Below are 9,788 nucleotides of genomic sequence, written 5' to 3'. Positions count from 1 at the left end.
GTGGTCAAAGAAATCTAAATACTAAGAAGGTATCTTCTTAATTCTGTGGGCGTGGTATATCAAATCAACGAGGCGGCTAAAGTATAACAGGGATTACTTATAAAAGAATTACAAACAGCAAATTAAATGAAGTAAAGGCTATTGTGGAAACTAAAAAAAGAAAAAAGCCGTAACAAGCCAGTGGCCTACTTGCGACACTGTTTATCAAACATTGAGTTTTGTTAAGCAACGCGTAAGTTCACCGGATTTCACAAATTAATGGTTACCCAAAAGTTATGGTAATTTAAGACGTTTCACGCCCTGCATACTTTTGACGTCATTGTCATCATTGCCGGCACACTACTGACCACGGGCTTCCTTTCAGAATTAAAAGGTTTTGACCGTTAGTCTAGCATACCTACTACCGAATGCGAATTAAATAAATAAATAATAAATAAAAAATAATAAAAAAAATCCATATTAGTAGAGTATAATAGAGTAGGATTAGTAGAGTTCACATACTTTTAAGAACATTAAGGAAAATTCTCAGGCATAAAAACAAATACATTGTTTGTTAAAATGCAATATTTTAGCTTATGTATTAAACTATTGAAACTACAGCTACATGTTAAAATACTAACCTACGTTAAAATGTATCTGCATCAATTAAGTATTTATGTAAAGTTTAATCAAAACTAGTTTCATTCAAAACGTTTGTTATCAATAATTGAAAAGGGTAATTAAACAGTAATTGTGTAACAATTGATAACATAATAGCACATCAATTATTTTGAATATATAAATACACTTTTCCGGTGGATAATTTAATATCATTGTAGATGCTTTTAGGATGATTATTATATTGTTAGTGCTAATTCAGTTCTAATCAGAAAAATTTAAACAAAAATATTTGATAACTTTATTATTGTTCAAATAACTTCGCACTCTTCACCATCATCTCACTCTTTAGCAGAATTCATACAGCTTTGATAATATTATGGACAACTTAGGGGAAAGTAGGGTATATTGGACCACACACTAAATTGGACCACCCTCATATCTCGAAAAGTATTATTTTAACTTTTACAATAGTAAAATTGTATGATACAACCAGAGCCTTTTAATAATGACTAGCTGACGCCCGCGACTTCATCCGCGTGGATTTAGATTTTTTGAAATCCCGTGGGAACTCTTGGGTTTTCCGGGATAAAAAGTAACCTATGTGCTAATCCAGGATATTATCTATCTCCATTCCGAATTTCAGTCAAATCCGTCCCGTAGTTTTTGCGTGAAGGAGAACAAACATACACTTACACACACACACACACACACGCACGCACGCACGCACGCACGCACGCACGCACGCACGCACGCACGCACGCACGCACGCACGCACGCACGCACGCACGCACGCACGCACGCACGCACGCACGCACGCACGCACGCACGCACGCACGCACGCACGCACGCACGCACGCACGCACGCACGCACGCACGCACGCACGCACGCACGCACGCACGCACGCACGCACGCACGCACGCACGCACGCACACACACACACACACACACACACACACATAAAAACTTTCGCCTTTATAATATTAGTGTGATTATATTACAATGTTAGTGCTTTAGATTCAGTTCTAATCAGGGATTTTATGACTAAAGTGTTTGATAACATTATGTTTATTTCTATTCAAATAACTTCGTACTCTTTGCCATTATCTCAGTATTTCGCAGACTTCACACACCTTTGAGAACATATGGAGAACTCTCAGGCATACATTTTTCCTAACGATATTCACCATCACTGTTAAAGCAAGGTGATATTTAATTGCTTAAAACGCACATTACTCCGAAAAGTTAGAGGTAAGTTACAAACTTTTAAACGCTGGATTTGGAGCCTATAGGATTTTAAAAAGAGAGCCTCGATAGCTCAACGGTTGAGGAGCGGACTGAATTCCGAAAGGTCGTCGGTTCAAACCCCACCCGTTGCACTATTATCGTGCCCACTCCTGGCACAAGCTTTACGCTTAGTTGGAGGGGAAAGGGGAGTATTAGTCATGATTAGCATGGCTTATATTCTTTCTAGTAAATCTAGACGCGGACGAGGTTGCAGGAAAAAGTCCAATCATAATCGTCAACCGATAGATGTCCACTGCTGGACATAGGTCTCTTGTAGGGATGTCCACACTCCACACGCCAAGGTCTTGCGCCGCCTAAATGCAGCGGCTCTCTGCGACGTATGTCCACCCAGTTGGGGTCCGCCAACGCTATGCTTTCCAGTACTTAGTCGCCAAAGTCAAATTATACTTATCAAAGAATTTAACAAGTGTAAATTAATAATTTATTACACCCCCGACAAGTGAAGGTTACAGTAACTAGAAAAGAGCTGATAACTTTCAAACGGCTGAACTGATTTTCTTGGATTATAAGAACACTCTCCATCAAGCCACCTTTCAAACAAAAAAAAACTAAATTAAAAGCCGTTCATTAGTTTAGGAGCTACGGTGCCACAGACAGATACACAGACACACACGTCAAACTTATAACACCCCTCTTTTTGGGTCGGGGGTTAAAAAATGATATATATTCTAAAAAAGACAAAGTGATTAAAACTAGAAACCATTAATAATCAAGATCATTCAATATTTCTTTAAAATCAGACTCTATCTACTATTTAAGAATTAAGATTTAATTTCTCGATTACTTCTATCTAATACAATTGCATGGAACAAGATACATACCTTTACTTCGCAAAAGCCATTCGGAAACTTAGCCAATTTAACCAGACCTTCAAGTGTCCATACAACTTCGTCTATAACCATCAGCATTGCTTATAAATGCGAGGGGGGGCGGAGACCAAGCGAAGTGGTCGTTCAAAACTACTTTCACCAGACTTGGTTCATTTTGCAACTGACCTTAATATTCCGATGTTGTTGCAAACGGCTCATTGGAACAATTATTTTAAATCTCGATGCATTTTGTACTTATTACACGTTATTACAGTTAATGGTGCTGTTATTGAGTTGAACTCTTGTTACTTGACTGAAAGGTTACGCGATTTCAGCAGTCGTTATGTTGATCTACATACTGATTTCTGTTTTTTCGCTTAATTATTATTAACTCTTTACATAATTCTTCAAATAAGGTGTCGTTTAGTTCTTCTTTAATTATAATTTTCGTTAGATTGCTTTTTTTCTCTCCCTTGGTTACCTACCGATTCTAAGTTAGCCCGCTTTAATCTAAACTGCATAGTCAGCATCAGCTGATTTCTTAGTCAAGGACTAACTTGTTATCAAATAGAAAAATGAAAAAAAAATTAAGAAGGCCTTGGTATCATTAAAAAAAATTGAGAATTTCCCACTAGGTTTTACACGCACAACAGACGGAAACGTTTAAGTGCGGAAACCAGCCCAGAGAGAAGAAGAACACTGAATGATATTATGATAAGATGAGACCGAGCTCAGTTCTTAACCCATTGAAGGTTCTCTACTAAAAAGAAATTTAATATCACCCAGTTAAGCAGCAATGTAGCACCAATCGACCTCGGTGGCCATCATTCAGTGTTAGACACTTAGCGAATCACCAGAACTGGAACCATCATAGCAGAACTGGGACCTCTATCGGTCGACGACGATGTTTGTAGTGTTTATAGTAAAAATAATTTTCACTTCAAATATTTCTCATTGAATATTTTAACAGTAGTCGTGTTTTGGTACTGATCAATTAACGCGCACGAATATAGCACGCAAGTAGAGACAGTATTGACAATTCAAAATTACTTATTCATAGGTTGCTTGTTACCAGGAAACAAGAGCCGATTATATAAACTGGTTTAGCGTGGAGATAAAATATCAGTAGGTAGTAGCGTGGGATTTATATATTTTAATTTAAGACATGCAGATCAATGCTCTAAATCAAATAGGTACCTATTTAAGACCTTAAGCGGTAATCCGTGATCCAGAGAAAATAAAACACTTCGGAAAATTCTCGGAAAACTGGATTGTATTAATTCAGTATGAATCCTAGATTAACACAAAGGTATGAATTTTGATATTGTTCCAACCAAAATATCACAAGGTCCTATAAACCATATAAACAAATGTATAAACATTGATCATAAAATGTGTTGCAAACGGAAAAGGTTTCATTCGAAGGGAAGCAATTAAAACTATTAATTTTTATGTTAGCTGCCACTCGCGAAATTAATCATGATAAATACGATAAATAATCAAAATTTTGTCAAGTCACATGCGATGATTGCGTCAAATCAACATTTAATTTTTAATTAATCAATACCAATATTTTATTTATTAATTCTTGATTAATTCTAAGCTAAAAGTAACCTAAGTAAAATGTCGAAGAAAGACAACGGCAAGAGGAAAGTTCCGATCCAAATTGATCCAACAGAATGTCCTTTTAGAGAATTCCGTGACAATGAATTGAGTCCAGAATTTTGGGGAATGGTAAGAAGACTGTGAGACTTTACTGGTAGTATTAAGTATATGCACTATGCACCATGATATCATGCATATAGTTTCTGACTTTCTGAGAAACACTACAGACCTGTCTTATCTAGCCCTACTTATTAGTAAATAGGGTTAGACTCAACGGCGTCAGCATACGTTTTCTGGTAAGGGGACTAAAGAGATAAGAGATAATAGATTTTTATTCAAATAAACTTTTACAAGTGCTTTTGAATCGTCAAATAATAAACTGGTGTACCATATTCTAGAATACTGTAAATATGACTTTCATAAAGATTCATTTAGACTTGCAAAATTAGACTTAGACAATCCCCGAGCGCTAAATAGGTAGAGCCGACCATGTCAGAAGTTTAGATTTTTCTTTAACTGGTGATTTAATAGACTTACTTATATTTTACTAGGTGATAACCGCGACTTCGTCCGCCTGGATTTAGGTTTTTTTAAAAATCCCGTGGGAACTCTACTTTCCGGTATAAAAGTTTCCTATGTCTTTGTCAAGCTACCTCTGTACCTACCAAAATTCATATAAATCGGTTAAACGAATGGGTCTTTGAGAATTCCGTGGGAACTCGATTTTCCAGGATAAAAAGTATCCTATGTCCGTCCCCGGGATGTAACATAAAAGCTAGCAGACAAACAGAGAGATAGACAGATAGACGGACAGACAGACACACTTTCGCGTGTATAATATTAAATATGGATGTTCCTAGGGCCCCGCTGCTTTCCGAGCGGTTCATTTCGGCAGCACCATCAGCAAAGTGGCAGTGAAAGGAGGTGGTGACTACGTGTGGGTGGACGAGCAAACTCAGCCATTGCCGCGGTCAGCGAGGCAGTACCTGCATGGATGGGTCCGGGCTGAAGAACTCGCTATGAGGCGATGGAATGCTGAAACTTTAGTTTTTGAGGTATTTCTAGATCAAAGAAAAGTCAAAGCCTTTAAAATGGATCTCACTTTTTATTTTTTTTATTTTTTACTAGCTGATGCCCGCAGCTTCGCCCGCGTGGATTGGTCAGATCCCCTGCAGCATCAGGATTGAGGAGTTGGACTCCAAATTTTTTATGAAACAATGTCGCAAAGTTCCTCTATCGATTAAAAAAGAAATGACGCAAATCGGTTCAGAAATCTCGGAGATTTCGGTGTACATAGGTAGAAAAACACAACTCCCTTTTTGAAAGTCGGTTAAAAAGTAGCCTATTTTACTCCCTGGTAAATTCTCTACTTGTCTGTGAAAATCCCGTCCAAATCGGTTCAGCCGTTCCCAAGATTAGCCTTTTCAAACAGACAGACAGACAGACAGACAGACAGACAGACAGACAGACAAAAATTTTAAAAACGTGTGATTCGGTGTTGGTATCGTTCAAATAACCATATGAGCTTAATATGAGGTAGTTATTTCGAAATTACAGACAGACACTCCAATTTTATTTATTAGTATAGATTCAGATATAAGTTAGCCCTTGACTGCAATCTCACCTGGTAGTGATGATGCAGTCTAAGATGGGAGCGGGCTAACCTGGTATGGGTGTGGCTGTTTTTATTAAACCCACACCCATTTGGTTTCTACACGTCAATTATCCATACTAATATTATAAACTAGCTGATGCCCGCAGCTTCGCCCGCGTGGATTGGTCAGATCCCCTGCAGCATCAGGATTGAGGAGTTGGACTCCAAATTTTTTATGAAACAATGTCGCAAAGTTCCTCTATCGATTAAAAAAGAAATGACGCAAATCGGTTCAGAAATCTCGGATTTCGGTGTACATAGGTAGAAAAACACAACTCCCTTTTTGAAAGTCGGTTAAAAAAGTAGCCTATTTTACGCCCTGGTCAATCCTCTACTTGCCTGTGAAAGTCCCGTCAAAATCGGTTCAGCCGTTCCAAAGATTAGCCTTTTCAAACAGACAGACAGACAGACAGACAGACAGACAGACAGACAGACAGACAGACAGACAGACAGACAAAAATTTTAAAAACGTGTGATTCAGTTATGGTATCGTTCAAATAACCATATGAGCTTAATATGAGGTAGTTATTTCGAAATTACAGACAGACACTCCAATTTTATTTATTAGTATAGATGCGAAAGTGTGTCTATCTGTCTGTCTGTCTGTCTGCTACGTTTTCACGGCCCAACCGCTGAACCGATTTTAATGAAATTTGGTAAAGACTTGGAATACATTCCGGGGAAGGACATAGGCTACTTTTTATCCCGGTTCCCATGGGATCTAAAAAAATCGAAATCCACGCGGGCGAAGCCGCGGGCATCCCCTAGTACGTAATAAAGTAATTGTCAAACTGCAGCAACGACTGAGTTTGCTGATTACGTAGTCAGCAGCCGCTTTTACTGCCACTTTGCTGACGAAGGGTGCATGTATCCCAACTTCTATCAATTTTTAGGGTTCCGCACCTCTAAAGAAAAAAAGGAATGAATAAATGAATGAATATATTTTAAAGTAAGATAGTCACTATACCAAGTGGGGTATTATAATATGAATGGAAGGTAAGGCAAGGCACATTCTAAAAAAAAATATTTTTTTGCATAATTATAATAGTTTTTGATTTATTTTGCGAAATGTCGGAAAAAATACCCGAATGCGTAACTCTCGGTGCGCGAATCTGACTCGCACTTGGTTGACTTTTTTCGAATTATGTGCCCTGCCCATTGCCACTTCAGTTTCGCATCCTGTTGAGCCATGCCGGTACTTGTCTCTTACTTTGAACTCTTTTTTGCAGGAGACTGGAGACGGAAAGATGTCAGTAGTGGACATTCAGCTCAGCCACACCCAAGTGCTGCTCAGATCCTCCTTCTGCAGAAAAGTGCTGTGCATTTGCTATGTGCTAGAGAGAGTCGAAGGCTTAGTGGTAAGTTGGTGTTATACTTACATCATACAACTATACTTTTAATAAATAAAATTGGAGTGTCTGTCTGTAATTTCGAAATAACTACCGCATATTAAGGTCATATGGTTATTTGAACGATACTATAACTGAATCACACGTTTTTAAAAATTTTGTCTGTCTGTCTGTTTGAAAAGGCTAATTAATCTTGGGAACGGTTGAACCGATTTTGACGGGATTATAACAAACAAGTAGAGAATTGACCAGGGAGTAACATAGGCTACTTTTTTAACCGACTTTCAAAAAGGGAGTTGTGTTTTTCTACCTATGTACACGGAAATCTCCGAGATTTCTGAACCGATTTGCGTCATTTCTTTTTTAATCGATAGAGGAACTTTGCGACATTGATTCATAAAAAATTTGGAGTCCAACTCCTCAATCCTGATGCTGCAGGGGATCTGACCAATCCACGCGGGCGAAGCTGCGGGCATCAGCTAGTTTATAATATTACACTAATATTATAAAGGCGAAAGTTTGTGTGAATCTATTTGTTTGTGTGTGTGTATGTTTCTTACTCTTTCACGTAAAAACTTCTTAACGGGAGGTAGATTATACCATGGATTAACACATAGGCTACTTTTTATCGCGGAAAATTAAAGATTAACTATAGGATTTTAAAAATCTATATCCACGCGAACGAAGTCGCGGGGAATGATCTAGTGCTTTATAAAAGCTTATTAGCTTATGCCCGCGACTTTTTCCGCGTGAACCACACAACTTTCAACCCCCGAATTTACCCCCTTAGGGTTCATCACAAATCTTTTCTTTACGCACGCTTACATCATATGCCTATCTGCCTATCTGCATGTCTTTCTGCATGCGTTTCAGTCCGATCCGTAATATTCAATTAACTATTTAGTCAGTCATTCGTTTTCGTTACTTAGATAGGATTTTTGAAAATTCAACCTCTAAGGAGATAAAGTAGGGTTTTGAAAATTGTGTAATCTACGCGGTTTGTGTAATCCAAAGTAGCGGGCATAAGCTAGTTATAATAAAAAAACTTTGTTATGTAATTTCAATAGTACCAACCTATGCTAAAATTTAAATCATCACCAATAATCAATTATAATCCCTGAATTATGATTTTAAATAATAAGTAGAGCGTAGTTCCCACTAGCTAAATAACTAACATGCCAACTTGTTAAGAGGGGTCTCTCCGTCACTCGCTTCATACAAACGTAGTTCCAATTTCAATTGAATATTAAGCAACCAAAGTCCATGAAATTTTGCAGACATATTCTAGAAACTAATATCTATGTCTGTAGTTTTCCAGATTTCTGTTAAAATATTCGGTTTCAAAGTTACGCGGTCTTAAAAATTTACTCACAAATCTTTGAGCCCCGGTAACTTTAAAACTAAGTACATATTTTTAGAAAAACCTAAAACACCACAAACACATATTATATTAGTTTCTAGAACATGTCTGCAAAATTTCATGGACTTTGGTTGCTTAATATTCAAATGAAATTGGAACTACGATTGTATGAAGCGAGTGTCGGAGAGAGCCCTGTTAAAAAGAGATCGATCAACTTAATGTATAATTATGTTATCAACAAATAATTAAAATAAGTTATACATAGTCACGAATATGCCCAATGATAGAGCATTTAACAATTCGTTCAGCTAAACGCACATTGCTATTTTTATTCCGTTCTACTGATGCCGGATCGATGGAAAGTATTTTGTAAATTAATGTATTCTGGATACGGAAAGTGTTTAAAAATGCATAGTGTTATTTTTTCCCATATTGTAGAAGCAAATATTTATTAAACTACCTCTACTTTTTCATATAACGTTATACTATGTAGAGTCTTTTGCTTTTTGTGATTTAAAAAGAGTTACTGCTTGTTTCTTGAATGCTCTCCTCAGTGGAATCATTTTTCCAACCTTGTGGTTGAATTCCAGAATTTGTATAAGAGACACCAGTTGTCCAAGATGAATCCTCAGAATGAGTATAAAAGACACTGGTCCTAGATGAATTATTTTGAGCTTCATGAAAACAAGTGTAAATTAAAAATTTAATACACCCCCGACAAGTGTTACAGTAACTAGAAAAGAACTGATAACTTTCTAACGGCTGAACTGATTGTTCTCTTGGATTATAGCTAAGAACACTCTCGATCAAGCCACATTTTAAACAAAAAAAACTAAGTTTAAATCGGTTCATTAGTGTAGGAGCTACGATGCCACAGACAGATACACAGAAACACGTGTCAAACTTATAACACCCCTCTTTTTGGGTCGGGGGTTAATGAAACTAGACATGATGGTACAGCCTTCACGAAAAAAACGTGTTGATTGAGACCTTCTTTTGAGGTCGGTTAGAAACCGTAATGCGCGCCAGTCTTATCGGTAATGATAACACGAATTTTACGAACATTAAACAGGAAGGAAACAGCCGAAGAAATCGAACTTGTATT

At 37.4% G+C, this 9,788-nt stretch overlaps 1 protein-coding gene across 1 annotated transcript in view; it reads left to right on the top strand.

The window, feature by feature from the left end:
- The first annotated feature begins 4,268 nt into the window (after positions 1-4,268).
- LOC123871602 (androglobin-like) overlaps positions 4,269-9,788 on the top strand; it is a 28,915-nt gene continuing 23,395 nt past the window's right edge. Inside the window, exons 1-3 of the mRNA XM_045915494.1 lie at positions 4,269-4,449; positions 5,181-5,375; positions 7,204-7,332. Of these exons, the coding sequence (XP_045771450.1) occupies positions 4,339-4,449; positions 5,181-5,375; positions 7,204-7,332 (435 nt within the window). The 5' untranslated portion in view covers positions 4,269-4,338. The remainder of the gene's footprint in view (positions 4,450-5,180; positions 5,376-7,203; positions 7,333-9,788) is intronic.

This window comes from Maniola jurtina, chromosome 14 (assembly GCF_905333055.1).
Source record: "Maniola jurtina chromosome 14, ilManJurt1.1, whole genome shotgun sequence".
NCBI lineage: Eukaryota > Metazoa > Arthropoda > Insecta > Lepidoptera > Nymphalidae > Maniola > Maniola jurtina.
This window is presented reverse-complemented; position numbering and strand designations above follow the sequence as displayed.